The sequence below is a fragment of the Mustela nivalis genome (assembly GCF_964662115.1).
Source record: "Mustela nivalis genome assembly, chromosome: 5".
NCBI classification, from domain to species: Eukaryota; Metazoa; Chordata; class Mammalia; order Carnivora; family Mustelidae; genus Mustela; species Mustela nivalis.
Genome location: NC_139024.1, coordinates 102,017,824 through 102,034,140, shown reverse-complemented (window position 1 = coordinate 102,034,140; position 16,317 = coordinate 102,017,824). Strand labels below are relative to the sequence as shown.

The 16,317-nt window shown below is 42.1% G+C and overlaps 1 protein-coding gene across 1 annotated transcript; it reads right to left on the bottom strand.

Annotated features, from left to right (window-relative positions):
* Window positions 1–231: 231 nt before the first annotated feature.
* Window positions 232–16,216, bottom strand: BAG2 (BAG cochaperone 2). The gene is made up of 3 exons (XM_082731282.1): window positions 15,772–16,216; window positions 4,015–4,124; window positions 232–1,694 (listed from the first exon to the last, which is right to left on the bottom strand). Exons 1-3 carry the CDS (start codon window positions 15,882–15,884, stop codon window positions 1,282–1,284), a joined length of 636 nt encoding a protein of 211 aa, XP_082587408.1. The 5' UTR covers window positions 15,885–16,216; the 3' UTR covers window positions 232–1,281.
* Window positions 16,217–16,317: the final 101 nt, after the last annotated feature.

Sequence of the window (16,317 nt, the reverse complement as noted above, 5' to 3'; positions counted from 1 at the left end):
GCATGAGAGGGGAGGTCAGGGGGAGAAGCAGACTCCCCATGTTGTTGGGTGCCTGATGCGGGACTCGATCTCAGGACTCTGGGATCATGACCTGAGCTAAAGGCAGTCGCTTAACCAACTGAGCCACCCAGGGGCCCTACATTGGTCAATCTTGCTAGGAAATAAAATGCAAACAAAATTAAGGTGTTTCATATCTAATGTTAGAAAAAATAATGCTCAACTCTGGAAAGCTTCTAGTGAAACAGCTACATTTTAATTACTAAAGACAGTACAAATTGACATAACTCATACAAAAAAATTTGGATATATGTCAGGCCATGAAAATGAATATAACCTTTGACCCTGTAAATCCCACTACTGGGAATTTATACAAAGAAAATCAAAAACAAAAGAAAGAAGGAAAAAAGTCTCTGTATATAAATATGTTGTAGGAATAAGCAACAAATTGGAAACAACCTAAATGTCTAGCAAGGGGAGTGGGGAAGTAAATTATACAACTATACAGAATAGAGGTTTTAAAGTTGACAAGTAGACTTTATAGCAGCATTTTTAAAAAAAGGCAAATTACAACATTGTATTTCCATAATGATTAAAAATTTAGAGAAATGATGTATTTGGAAAAAGATGAAGTGGACATATAGTTGTTCACAGTGATAACATTAGATGTGAATTCTCTCACATTTTATGTCATGTTTTCATATATATCAAGAAATATATTCATATTATCAGATGCATAAATCTGAAATTCAAAATAATTTGATAACGATATCCAAAAAAAGTACTTTATGAAAAGGTTGATGTTGGGAAAGACTCTTATTTTGTGATTCCTTTCGTCCTTCTGAACACACTACTTAGCTAATAGTAGAGGTTAATAGTGGTTAAGTTTGCATGCTGCTTAAGGTCAAGAATTTCTAGTTAACCAAATGCCCCATGTGCCCAAGTGTCTCCTTGCCAGACAAAGCAAAGAACAAGAATGCTTTTGGCCCTGGCTGAGCAGTTACTCTCTCCTATATAGTAAATATTCATCCACAGTACAGTAAAAAATATATATTATATATATTAGGTGCTAGAGCCTAATATAAGACAAGAATTCAATCTAAAAACTTCTAGAAAGATAATTAAAATATTTCTAGTTTTAATTGTGTTTTTCACAAAACTGATGACACTGGAGTATTTTCCTCATGTGAAACAACAATCAGTATCAAATGTTACAACTAACACAAAGAACTAATGTTTAATCATTTTCATGTCATTATTTGTGAGTGCTCCTCTGTTTCAAAACTAATTAAATTTGCCTTCTGCATTTTGTTGCAGAGTTTTGGAACCAGCTCCTTTGGAATGCTCTAACAGCTTGATGGCCTTGTCAGAGTTTTCAATATTTCTAAGCAGAGTCTCTAATCTTCTCTTAATTTTCTTCTGATCTTCAAGAGCACAGCCGATTACTATGGACTGAAACTTCTGGTCAACAGGCCCAGGTGGCACCTCGGATGAACACGCACTGTATAGTGACATCAAGTGACTCTTGGCATTTCCCAGATCATCCAGAAACTTACTGACCACCTCATCAATGATCCTGGTGGCATGCTTTAGGGATTCTTGCTGCTGGGGGTTCCTAATTGTTTCTACTGAAACTTCAACGGTGAGGGTTCGTCCCATCAAACGGTTGGCCGTCAGATTTAATTCTTCTCTTTCTCCTAAACGTAGAAAGTTTGAAACAGCCATCAGTATAAGACATAAACTTACCAATGTTGAGAACACTAAAGGCACTTATTTGTGGCTAAAGCTATTTTCTGTAAGTGCCTTGGCTATGAAATTTTTAAAGGTAAAAGTCAAAATGATACCACATAAGATTAACTGATGAACCGTATTATATTACAGAGAGAGGTTGCAGAATACCTTTCCCTGAAGGTCTTTCTTCTTTTATTTATTTATTTATTTATTTAGAGAGAGAGAGAGGGAGGGAGGGAGAGGAGGGAATATGCACATCTTCATGCAGGTAGGGGAGGGGCAGAGGGAGAGAATCTCAAGCAGGCTTCATGTTCAGCCTGTGAGGCTGACATGGGGACTGATCTCACAACCCTGAGATCGTGACCTGAGCCAAAATCAAGAGTTGGATGCTTAACCGACTGAGCCACCTGGGACCCTTCCCTAAGTCTTTATGCATGGGAAATCAGATGACTTCTCTAGTAGTCACATTTGAAAAAGTTTGGGCAGGTGTGCATGTGTAACTTGGATGGAGTTTAAGTCTTAACAGAGTGAATAGTGCACCTGACCAGGGTTTTGTGCTGCTTAGAGAAGACATCAGACATGATGTATGTCTCGTAAGAAGGTGCATGTAGGGGAGGAAAAATAATTTCCCCTGTACCTTTCTGAGTTCTTGGTTGAGAAACCCTGTAATAAAAAGATTAACAAGAAGAAAACCAGAAGCTTATGGATGTGTGTATTTCACATATACATGGGAGATTTTCAAGGACCCTGAGATGGCCCACCTCCCTGAGACAGATGGCCCAAGCCACTACCTTTCTAAAAACCATGTTCATCTAAGGACTAAGACGTTGAGGAAGGCCCTCCCCTCCTGAGTGAGGTTACTGGGAAAAGCAGGATAAACCAGGGTTAAGGTTGTTTTGCAGATTCAGGAGGTGCCCTCTGCAGAGATAAGAGTTTCTTGGATTTACAGTCATCCTTCTCTTCCTGGTACACAGAGGGAGGCACATTTACAAATGGAAATATCCTTTATACATTTGAACTTCCCTTATAAAAGAATAACTTCTACTCTGTTTCCAGAGCTTCTCCTGCATCTGCAGCTTCTCAAAAATAATCAGCTTGAAATAATTCTTATGCCAAAGAACCATACTTTGGGGTGGCATATTTTGCATGTGAATCAAATACAATGCCACAATTTTGGCTGAGCAAACTTAGCCATGATAGTGGAGAAACAGCTGGCCTCAGAATTAGGCACTGACTTCATCCTTGCCAGGGAAATTTAAGCAGGCCAGTGGTTTAAGTCTTGGCCAGCACAGAGAGGCAATGTGGGAAAAGGGATCCACGTTTCATTATTTATATGAAACCTCCTCTTTGTCCTGGTTCTGTAACTCTCTTCCTAATTCATCACTCTTTGGCCAGGACGGTGAACAGACTGGCTAGATCTTGACCCTGCTGTGTATGTCTAAGAGTTCAGGGCCTGGAGTTAGACGAACGGCACACTCATGGCACCAGCCGCTGGCCCCTCAGCTTGTCTTGGGAGGCACCAGAGCAACCAGGTTGGAAGAACACTGCCAGTGAGAGGAAACCACAAGTGCCCTGTTCCTCCACAGGCAGTCATGCTTTTAATATAGAAATGATAGCATGTTTTTATATTAATGGGGTTTTACTGGGCCCATAATTCTTTCCTCTGCATTCTCTCTCCTTCCTCTCCTTAAATTACACCCCAAGCCCTCTCTTTTTGTCTTCTCTGCTTTTACAGCTTCTACCGTCCAGTAACTTCTGAGGAACTGAAGTTAGGAATGTGAACCTGACGTCAAAGGCATCGCCTTTTACTGCTTGGGACCACCTCTCCCAGAGCTTGGAGGCCTTTTTTTTTTTTTTTTTTTTTTTTAAAGATTTTATTTATTTATTTGAAAGACGGAGATCACAAGTAGGCAGAGAGGCAGGCAGAGAGAGAGAGAGAGGGAAGCAGGCTTCCTGCGGAGCAGGGAGCCCGACGCGGGGCTCGATCCCAGGACCCCGAGATCATGACCCGAGCCAAAGGCAGCAGCCCAAACCACTGAGCCACCCAGGCGCCCCGTCTTGGAGGCCTTTTTGACTATCTCCAACCATGCCCTTGAGGGAGGGGGCAGGCCAGAAGGTGCCCTCTGGGTAAGTGGCTCCTGTAATAAGCCGACAGCTGCAGCTGCTGTCCACGCTCATGGGAGATTCTGAAGCCAACTGTACAAATTCCTCAAGTTAAACGAAAATGGACCTAAACCCCATAAAGGAATGGAAAAGATGAGCTCCCCTCTGTGGAAATGCTCTCACCGTCGCTGATCTGCCTCATGTCCTGGCTATTTTGGATGCTGTGGATCATTTCCAGGAGAATTTCTTTCTCTTGCTCAACAGCAGTTGCTGCTTCTCTCAAAGCTTCCACCCTATACGAATTGGGAAAACAAAAGTTACCACATGGAAGTTTACTTTTCCTCATCTCATTTGCTCCAACAGTTTAAAGATCACTAGGAATACTTCCCCAAAATTCTTTATCCCTCTTTAAAATTTAAAAAAAAAAAAAAATTCTGTTGTTTTATTTTTAAAAGATATTTATTTATTTATTTATTTGACAGGCAGAAAGGCAGGCAGGGGGGGAGGAGTAGGCTCCCCGCAGAGCAGAGAGCCCGATGTGGGGCTCGATCCCAGGACCTTGAGATCATGACCTGAGCTGAAGGCAGAGGCTTTAACCCACTGAGCCACCGAGGCGCCCCTCTGTTGTTTTTAAATCCCCCGACCCCACTCCCACCTTCCTCCCCACTCGTATGGCAATCATTCTATTCAGTGTTTCTCTATTTTGTATTTGTTCTTAACAATATATATATTTGCGTTTTCATCTATTTTCAATTTATATCTCATTGTTTCTTTCTTCACTCAACATTATTTTGTTAGGAACCATCCAGCTTCCTACCTAAAGATCTAATCAGTCACTTCTGATTACTGCATAGCCTTCCATGTACATCCACCTGATTTTACCTCTGCTCTCCTAGTGGAAACACTCACTTTGTCTCCTCATTTTTCATCACCACAAAAAACAAAACAAAACAAAACAAAACAAAATGCTTCAGCAAATACATGGACTTCAAAAAGAATCTCCTTGCAATAGACCCCAGGGCAGAAGTGCTAAGACACAACGTAAGTGCACCCTCAATAACTCAGTGCTACCACGGCTTTCCAGAATGGCTAGACTAGACCATTGTCAGGAAGCAAGCAAGCATTCTTACCCTCCTCCTTCAAGTCCCCTTAGCTGGACTAAGAATCAAATTGATATGAGACAAATTAACAGGAGAAAACAAAATTTAATAGTGTACATACAGGGAATTCACATAGACATGGAAATTCCAAAGACAGGCAAAATGAGGTATATGTTATTTTAAATGAAGGAGAAGGGGGTACAGGTGAGGGTTACGGTTAGGGTTACATTAGGGTATGGTTAGGGTTACATTTCACAGGGTGATAAGAGCAGATGTTTGGTAATTAGATGTTTGCCCCGCCACACAGATGAGCCACTCAGATAAAATTTATCTCTGCTTATAACCTTTATTCTGGGAAAGACCCCTAACTTAGATTCTTCTGTGTGGTTCAGGGCGGGGCAGAAATTTCTTGTGAGTCTGCAGGCTCTCAAGTGCCTTCAGCTCTAAATAACCTACACGGCAAAGGGCACATTCGGCGGCGGGGGGGCTGCTATCCTGTGCTCCTTCGCAATATTCCCAGCAGCAAAGCACAGGAATCCCTGTGTCCTCACAGCCCTACCAACACTCAGCATTTTCCAACTTCCTATTTGTTGCCAGTCTACTAAAGTACACAGTGATATGTTCATACTTAATTTGCATTGTCTCTCGACACTAATAATTTTGGACGTCTCTTCGTATTTTTGTTAACCTGTTCATAGCCTTTGCCTGTTTTGTTTTCCCCTTCTCCAAACAGGGGTTATTGTCCTCTTGTTGGCTTGTGTACTCAAGGAATTAATCCCATGTTAGTTATAGACATTATAATCATCTTCTTCCATCCTATCAAATATGAATTTTGTTCAGGATATCCTTCACTGAATAGATAATCCTTACTTTGAAGTGATCAGATTAATCTTTACTTGGTTTTATTTTGCCTTACAGTTTATGCTTTCGAAGTTTTACTTCAGGTTTTTCCCATCCTAGCTCATAGGTGTTTTCCTACCCTTCTTCCTATTAACTTTATTGCTTTACCCTCTCGTATTTATGTCTTACTCCCCGCTGAGTAAGGAGCCCAATGTGAAACTCCATCTCAGACCCTGGGATCATCACCCAAGCTGAAGGCAGACGCTTAACCTACTGCGCCACCCAAAATTAGAGCTTTAATCTCTTTCTTTGTATTATTGACTAAAGTCCGCTTTACTTTATTAAACAGAAGATCTTTTTCTTTTCCTGAATTTAAAGGAAACATCTCTGTAGGTTTTTGGTATAAAGCCCATATCAAACTACAGAAGCACAACTTTCCCTAATTCCCCGAAGTGTAAACACACATGCACTTACTACACATTCACATGATCATGCCCAGTCACTAAAGAAAAGTCTGTGGAATCAGGAGAGGAAGAGAAAAGAAAATCCTGTATATTTCCAGGTGCTTTGTTTTCAGGGCACTTCTTGTTATACATTACCCGTATATAAGTTGCCAACTTTTGCAAAATGTACAGTGACAGACTTATTCTCAGTGTTGAGACGGCCGTAGAAACACGAGATCAGGGATGCCTGGGTGGCTCAGTTGGTTAAGCAGCTGCCTTCGGCTCAGGTTATGATCCCAGGGTCCTGGGATCGAGTCCCACATCGGACTCCTTGCTCGGCAGGGAGCCTGCTTCTCCCTCTGCCTCTGCCTGCCTCTTTGTTGGCCTGTGCTCGCTCGCTCTCTATCCCTCTGTCTCTCACAAATAAATAAATAAAATCTTAAAAAAAAAAAAAAAAAAGAAACATGAGATCATGGAAGATCTAATCCTGACTGCTGCTCTAAGTGGGCACGGAAGGAGCAACTTTACTAATGTTTGAGCACATGTCCATTCCATTTAAGGCAACCCTATCCATTCCAACCACACATTTGCCTTTTCCCCAATAGCCATCCACCTGTTATACCCCAAAATAGTACTGAGAGTCCACAAAGTCATAGGGTCTCTCTGTTTATCAAGATACTAAATATATGTTGAACTCTGTGTCTATAAGAGCTAGTAAAAGCAAAGAGCTGGTAAGATTCTTGCATGACAAATGTGGCTGGAAAACACAATAAAAAATCTTTTTTTTTTTTTTTAAGATTTTATCTATTCATTTGACAGAAAGAGACACAGTGACCGAGAGAGAGAGAACATAAGCAGGGGGGAGTGGGGTTGAGGGAGAAGCAGACTCCCAGGTGAACAGGGAGCCTGACGTGGGGCTCTATCCTAGGACCCTGGAACCAAGACCCGAGCTGAAGGCAGACGCCTAATGACTGAGCCACCCAGAACAGTCTTCTGTAAAATAGCAAAAATTCAGCAGCAGGCCCACTTCCAGCACCATCCATTATGTGCTTATACAGTTTACATTCACAAACTCTCAGACAGATAAACTAGGGCCCAGTACAACTCAGAGAGAGACTGAGTTGGCACTAATATGAAATATTTATGCTAAAAACACAAACCAGGACTCTAGTGTTTAAATGACAAAGATGAATCATGTGATTGGTAAATGAGAGGATGCTGAAAGAAGAGATGAATTTTTCAAGACTCATTAGAGTTTGTACTCGAATGTACAATGATAGAGAATCTAATATTATTCAAAAAAGGAAGGCTTCATTTACAACATGTTATACCATTAAGCTCAGGGAGTTGTTAACAAGAAAATGGTTTAAAAGGGGACACTCTAGGGAAAAAAATAAGTCTATCATAGAAGGAAGACATTTTGCCATTAAATGAGGCCAAATACAGAACTCTTTAGATGGAAATTTTGAGTCTTGTGGGTTTTTTTTGTTTGTTTGTTTTGTTTTTGTTTTCCTCCAATACTAGAAATTGCCAGGGCATTTTCCCTGTGAAAAACAGATTTCATCTTTTATGGAACTTCTCATATACATTTTTATGTATACCTTTTTCATCTCATAGCAAAGATAAAATGCCATTCTTCAGAATGTAAAGATTTCAAAGGTTTGTTTTTTTGGCACCATTGACATTTGCTGTTACCTCTCGCTGAACCTAGATCTCTACTTAGTTTATTTAAGTAATATCTGTACTGTTTCTCAGCCACTGAGATCTTTAAATTCATCTCACATATAAATCTGTCTACAACCTTTCCATTTAGTTCTGGAAAATTGTTAACCATAGTATCTTCGAATATTTCCTGTCCTCCATTCTATTACTTTCTTCTGGAACTCTGGTTAGACAAGGTTGGACAACCTCACCTAGCCTTCATGTTTTTTAACACCTCATTTGACAACAATTCTCTTGGCGGAGAAGGGTGGTTATGTTTTTACTAACTGATCCTAGAAGAGCTACATTTCCAAAATTGGTTAAGTACTTCTTCTCATAACAAGGCTGGCCTGAGTTGTACTCCTGGAAAACTCTCTGCCTGCAACTGCAATGAAGCCAGCTTAGACAAAAAGAAATTTTAGTCAGAAAATTCTTATGAGGGCAAAAGTGAAGTGTACACATTCTCAGCTAGTCTTCAGGTCTCCCACACCTCACAAGTCTCTGCAGCCAGCAATCAAAAGGACACACTGTTGGGGTGCCTCGGTGGCTCAATGGGATAAAGCCTCTGCCTTCAGCTCAGGTTATGATCCCAGTGTCCTGGGATCGAAGCCCACATCAAGCTCTTTGCTCAGAGGGAGCCTGCTCCCTCCTCTCTTTCTGCCTGCCTCTTTGCCTAGTTGTGATCTCTGTCAAATAAATAAATAAAATTAAAAAAAAAAAAAAAAGGACACATTGTTGAGAGAAGTAGAGGTCTGAGAGCAACTTCACCAGACTGAGGTACTGTGGATCAATCAGCTAACAGCAGGCAGTGAAGCTGTGATGACTTTTCCATCATGCTGTTCAAACTAACTTTGCCACTCACAGGCTGTGTAACCTTGAGCAGTTAAGTTCTCATTGCCTCAATTTCTCCACTTAGGAAAAAGGGAAAATGAAAGGGTGGTTTATGGGGCACCTGGGTGGCTCATTGGGTTAAAGCCTCTGCCTTCAGCTCGGGTCATGATCTCGGGGTCCTGGGATGGAGTCCCGCATCGGGCTCTCTGCTCAGCAGGGAACCTGCTTCCTCCTCTCTCTCTCTGCCTGCCTCTCTGCCTACTTGTGATCTCTCTCTTGTCAATTAAATAAATAAAACCATTAAAAAAAAAAAAAAAAAAGAAAGGGTGGTTTGTGATTGAAGGAAAGCAGGTTAAGAGTTCAACACAATGTGGTGCCTGGGTGGCTCAGTGGGGTAAGCCTCTGTCTTCGGTCAGGTCATGATCTCAGAGTCCTGGGATCAAGCCCTGCAGGGGGTACCTCCCTCTCTGCCCTCTCTCCTCTCTGCCTACTTGTGATCTCTTTCTCTCTCTGTCAAATAAATAAATAAAATATTTTTTAAAAAAAGAGTTTAACACAATGACTAACAGCACTGACTAAAACAATTATATTTATGAGTTGACACGTGTGGTGTGTCTACAATTGGTGCTGGCAAACAGCTTTGTGGTATTTATGACACACTTACCATTACAAACTCAGGCTTATAAATAATAAGAATTTGTACTTTCATAAAAAGGAACGGAACAGGCAAATGCTCCTATCATGAATTTATTTGGAAAAAAAAAATTCTTTCTTTTTTTAAAGTAGGCTCCACACCCAGTGTGGAACTTGAACTCATGACCCTAAGATGAACACCTAAGCTGAAATCAAGAGTCAGATGCTTAACCAACTGTTTTCAGGGGCCCCCAGAAACATAACTTCTTTTTTCTTTTTTTTAAGATTTTATTTATTTATTTGACAGAGATCACAAGCAGGCAGAGAAGCAGGCAGAGAGAAAGGAGGAAGCAGGCTCCCTGCTGAGCAGAGAGCTCGATGCGGGGCTCGATCCCAGAGCCCTGGGATCATGACCTGAACCAAAGGCAGAGGCTTTAACCCAATGAGCCACCAGGCGCCCCCCGAAAACATAACTTCTAAAACAAATTCTAAAAATCATAGTCCCACCTCATATTTAATATTTTTATACCCAAGAAACAAGAGTTGGCGAGGATGAGGAAAAAAAAAAGAACCCTCAATGCTCTTTGGTGGAAATGCAAACTGGTGTAGCCACTATGGAAAACAGTATGGAGCTTCCTCAAAAAATTAAAAATGGGGGCACCTGGATGGTTCAGTTGGTAGAGTGTGTAACACTTGATCTTGGGTTTGTGGGTTTAAGCCCCATGCTGGGTGTAGAGATTACTTAAAAATAAAATCTTTAAAATATTAAAAACTGAACTACCCTATAATACCCAAAGTATATAAAAACACAAATTAGAAAGGATATATGTACCTTTATGATTATTGCAGAATTATTATGGAAGCAGCCCAAGTGTCCATTGATACACAGAATATTATTCAGCCATAAAAAAGAATGAAATTTCACCATTTGCAACAACATGGATGGAACTTGAGAGTATAAGGCTAAGCAACGTTAGTCAGTCAGAGAAAGATAAATTACATATGGTTTCACTCATATATGGCATTTTAAAGAAACAAAACAAATTGACAAAAATGGGGAAAGAAGAGACAAACCAAAAAACCAGACTTAATTATAGAGAATAAATGGGCAGTTACTAGAGGGGAGGAATGTAGGGGGATGGGTGAAATAGGTGAAGGGGATTAAGAATACACTTACTTTTTTTTTTTTTTATTTTATTTTTAAGTGATCGCTACACCGAATATGGGGCTAGAACTTACAATCCCCACATCATGAGTCACATGCTCTGAGTCAGCCAGATACCCCAAGAACACACTTATCCTGATGAGCAATGAGTAATGTAGATAATTGCTGAATCACTATATTGTACACCTAAAACTAATATAACACCAGATGTTAACTATATTGGAATTAAAATAAAGAATTAAAGTAAAAAAAAAAATACTCTTGTGGGATTCCTGGGTGGCTCAACTCATTGACTGCCTGACTCTAGATTTTAGCTCAGGTCATGATCTCAGAGTCCTGGGATTGAGACCTATATCAGGCTCTGCACTCAGAGGGGAGTCTTCTAGTCTTCTTCAGGATTCTTTCTCTCTCTCTCTCCCCCTCTGCCCCTCCCTCTGTGCTTTCTCTTTCATAAATAAATAAATCTTTAAAAAAAATACTCTTGTATCTAAAGAATGTTACAACAACAACTTATATTCTAGGCAATATAAGATTTTTGAATAAGTTTTCCTAATCACCAGCAAAATATTAAAATACATTCACCACTGAGACCCTTTAATATAAAAATGGAGCTGGTGTTTAATGGGACTGGTGTTAGGAGCTACTCATCACTACTGTGGCCTTAGGCAGGCCACGCAATCCCTCTGGACCTCAGTTCCTTCATTTCTGAAGAGATAACATACATGTGCCCTCCTCTACCTCAAAGGATTTTGTAAGGTTCAAATGACAATGTATATGAGAAATGGTCTTTTAAATTATAGGCTGTTGCTCAATATTAACTATGATGCTACTTGTTTTGTGACTCCTGAGATACTGGCACACCCTAAGAAACTTTAAGCAACAGGAAACTTTTGGCCAAATGATCCATGTCACTCCTGGCCCCAACCTTTCATTCCCTGGCTGCTGAGGAAGTCACAGCAGATGGCTGATAGCAGGGGGAAGGAGCTACAATATGACCAGTTTGGGGAAATTGGTGAACAATCAATCTCCCAATCCTATCGACTTCCCCTCAGCCATCTTTCACAACCTATCTCCCAAACATCTTTGTTACCATCCAGAGCCTTCTAGGAGCCACTCAGTACTTGGCACTCAGTAGGTGTTTGATATTGACTTAACTTGAGAACCAATTTATATGGAATTTTGGGGGCACCTGGCTGGCTCAGATGGTGGGAGCATGTGACTCTTGGGTTGTAAGTTTAAGCCCCATGTTGGCTGTAGAGATTACTCAAAAATAAAACCTTTAAAAAAATAAAGTAAATAAGTAAATAAATGGAATTTTCACATCTTCCAGTAAAATCATAATTCATCCATATATGATTCCTACATTTTGAAATACTATAAGCAAGAAGAGTTAGGTATCCCTGGGTAAAGAAAGATACAAATAGCTTTCTTGCCATGAGAAGAGTCATTTTAGGCCCCCAGCCATTTTGTGAAAGAATGAGAACAGTCACCACAAGGCCAGAAGACAGCTTCATCATATCCAGAAGTGAAGATAGACTACTTGATACACTGTAGGTTTTAAACCACTTTGAGCACTCAGATACCAGACCAACTGGAGCCAGAGAACTGATGATGCTGACCCTTCCCGGCCCTCATGACTCTGGCTTGGACTTAGTCACCCCAGTTCCATGCTGTATTCCCCACAGTGTAAGCATCTTCATGAATATGTATGCACCCTCAGTTAAAACTTCCCCATTTTTGTCATTCTGGGAGATGCTTCTTTGGGAATGATTCCCCATGTTCTCCTTTACTTGTTGCAAGTAAAACCCTTCCTTTTCCTATTCTTTGGTTTGGCCGTGTCTTTTGGCTTGATACCCATCAAGAGGCAAACCTTGGTAACAATAAGACACATCTAACTTTAAGAGAATACAGGTGTAATATATTAAGCAGTGCAGCCAGTCTTCCTGGGTTCTAGGCTGGGGGATCTTAGACAAGTCATTTAACTTTCTATGCCTCAATTTCCCATTTGGAGAATGGAGGTGATAGTAACTTCCACAAAGGAATGGGGCATGGTGAAGAATCATTGCTCATTTAATCAATCAATGTTAGCATGTATTATTTATAAATTATGGTAATGGTTAAAAAACTAATAGTAATAAGCAAGTGTCTTGAGCCACTGATGAATGCAAAAATCGGATATCATTTAGAATTGGTCAAAAAACTGGGAGAGAGGGGTGCCTGGATGGCTCAGTCAGTTAAGGGTCTGACTCTTGGTTTTGGTTCAGGTGATGGTCTTAATGTTGGGAGATTGAGCCCCATATGGGGTTCAGTGCTGAGTGGGCTTGAGGATCTTTCCCTTCCCTCTGACTCCCCCTCTGCTCCTCCTACTCCCACCCTCCCCCACTCCACTTTCTCCCTCTCTCAAATAAAAATAAAATCTTAAAAAAACAAACAAAACTGGGAGAGAAAGGAATCACCTTTTTAGGAGGAAACAAGAAAGCAGATGAGGTGGAGTCAAGAAAGAGAAAAGTATTAGAAACAAACGGAATTCCTTCAATGACATGTAGAATGCTGCCAAACATTTTAAAGCATTTAAAAATCACGTACAGGGGCACCTGGGTGGCTCAGTGGGTTAAGCCGCTGCCTTCAGCTCAGGTCATGATCTCAGGGTCCTGGGATCGAGTCCCGCATCGGGCTCTCTGCTCAGCAGGGAGCCTGCTTCCTCCTCTCTCTCTGCCTGCCTCTCTGCCTACTTGTGATCTCTCTCTGTCAAATAAATAAATAAAATCTTTAAAAAAAAAAAAAAAAAAAAAAATCACGTACACCAGGGGCGCCTGGGTGGCTCAGTGGATTAAAGCATCTGCCTTCGGCTCAGGTCATGATCCCAGGATTCTGGGATCGAGCCCCACATTGGGCTCTCTGCTTGGCAGGGAGCCTGCTTCCCTCTCTCTCTCTCTCTCTGCCTGTCTCTCTGCCTGCTTGTGATCTCTCTGTCAAATAAATAAAATATTAAAAAAAAAATCACATACACCAGTAGTTCATACTCTAGGTCATAAAGCACTTAACATAATTCTGTCTTCAATTTCATATGGAAGGAGTTCTACCCCAGTTGACAAAATTAATATGGTTGGGGAACTACATGTAAGCTTTTAAGTATTAAACTACAGTGTTTTATTCTACCTAAATCACTGCTTTAGTGGTCATCCTTAATATGAAATTAAACTATTAGAGCAAAATTACGTAGATGTTTCTTTTACAAATAAATCTTCTAGGCATGATGCTAGTTTTTAACAACGTGGTGCTCTGTGACGCTGCCCATCCATGTAGTTTCAAGGGAACTTTAACGGATCATCATTAGCATTTTTCTTTATTTTTACTACGTTCTAAAACACTTTTGATGGTGTATCACTTTTTTTTTCAAAGGAAGGAACAAAGCTTACAGAAGTCTAAAATTACAAGAGAAGTCCTTAAAATCAGTAATTAGCACACTTTAATCAGTCTTTCCTCCTCAGCTCAAGGGTTAATTAAGCAACTTATAATTTAATCACTCATATACAGTAATCAATTCACTTCACGTTAATCAAACATTAGAATATACGAATACTCAAAACCAGAGGGTTTCTTTTTTTAAAGATTAGTACCTGACTGTCTTTGTACCTACTACATGTGAGGTGTTAATTCAAGTTTGAGAATGACTCAGCTTGAAGAAGGGAGGGGCACTGTCCTCCTCATTGCTTTCAGAAAAAAATCTTTCCTGACTAGCGGGGAGAGAGCCCCGAAATGGTTGAGAACACACCCTCAAAGTTCAAAATATCTGGGGAGATGTGTGACTTACTTGGAATGCTGCTACATAAAAAGAAATATTATTCGTCAGAGGGACACTACTGATCTTCAGTCTTGTTGCACTTTCTCTGGGGATTAATGCATCAAGCTCAACCATGGGGAAGAATTACTTTTCTCTTGTTCCATCTGTCTCATTCTGAGCAGAACCCTAGAATGTGGTTTTGGCTCAGGTTTCTCTATCATCCATGAAATCAGGGTGCCTGGCGAATTTCTCATCTTCTGACCCTTTTCTCAGGGTAATAATAATAATAAATGCCTCAACTGCTGAGATACGCTGTGGCTGTGGTTCTTTAGGCACTTTCCTGGCAAATAACTGTTTTGGTATATAAATTGAGGGAGATAAAGACACACATGCACTCTTTCTTAAAATTTTTGGCTTACATATTTCTTTGCTCACCCAGAACCTGGTGAAAACTGTTGGGGGGTGGGGGAAACCCGCTGTAGTTTCAGGGGTTGTGGTGCCTTAGTAAGATTTTCATTTAAGGACATCTGCGCACAATCTACACAGTAACTTGGGTGATACATTTACAGGGAGTACATAAAAGTTTTCATATGCTGTTAAGGGAAACAAGTATTTCTAAAATTTACTACACACTGTTTAAAAACTGCATAGAATCGTAACACTATATATTATTTAATAAAATCTTATCCAGGAAAGAGTGGGGGGGGAAACCTGCCTATCTTACTTACGCTTTCAGGCCAGTGACTAGCACTTTCAAGAAGGTGTCTTCTATGGGAGGAGATGCACAGTCAATACTGAGAAACTAACGGAATGGGTTAATACAGCACGCCGGGTTTTAGGGGAAAATGGAAGCTGCAGGGTCTTATTCCACCAAGCACCCAGCCACCGTTCACGCCGCAGTCCCTCCATCTGTCCTACTCGTCCCTAATCCTTGCTCTCGGAGGAATCCTGGATTTATTTTTTGCTCTGCTGTTTTGAGGAAACTTACCACTCACCTCGAGGACCACTAAATTGCTGGCGCTCTTAAAAATGCCTACTAGGAAGACAGAGAGAGAGAGAGGGGAAAAAAAAAAAAAAAAAAACCACCTCTGGGAAGACCACATTCTGGCACTCAGAAAATTCTAGAAGTTCTGCAGTCCCGGAGTGTCACAGTCTCTAACCTCAAATAACGTCACGGTAACTTTTGCCTTCTCTGATTTTTCTCCGCTTCCAAGCGCTCAGGTCTAGCTGTGAGAATGTGGCCACCAATAATACGCTCCCAGGTTTTTGTTTAAATCGAATGCGCTTTCTCTCGGTGGGAGAGGAAAATCCACCCACAGCCAGACAAAACTGCACCGCCTCGGCGGAGAGGGAGTCTCCGGCAAGCAAGTTCCCCGGCTGCAGCCCCCCGGGGACCGCGCCGGCCGGCCCGCCGCGCACGGCCTCCGCCCGCGGACCGCTCACCTGAGCTCCAGCTGGTCCAGGCTCTCCAGCAGGCGGCTGGAGCGGTCGGCCATGGAGGAGGAGCGGCAGAAGCGCCCTTCGTTGGCTTTCGCGTTGATCTTCGCCTGAGCCATCTGAGCCTCTTAGGCGGGGCAGCCAAGAGGTCACCGGCCTCTCCGGCGGCGGCGAGTGGAGAGTCCGGCGGCTGCAGGCGTCGCCGTCACCGCGCGGGGCGCCCGCCTCCCTCTGACGCCCGCGGAGGGCGGCCCGGGAGGACGCGCCGACACCGCCGCCGCCGCCGCGTGGCCAAACAAGGGCAGGCGCGCCGCCCGCCTGGCTCGGGGCTACGGTGCCTGGCAGGGAGCAGCTGCGGCTGCGGCAGGGAGCTTGCTGGCTGCTGGGCCTCGCATCCGGATGGGCCGCCAGGGGCCCCCGGGCCAGAGGAGAAAAGCCCGGCGGCCTCCGAGGTACCTGGAGGGGTGGGCGCGGGAAGGTGAGGACCTAATGTGATCGCTGGACCTTTCTAGCGATCAACCCAGTGCCCAGCCGAGACCATCTACCACCCCC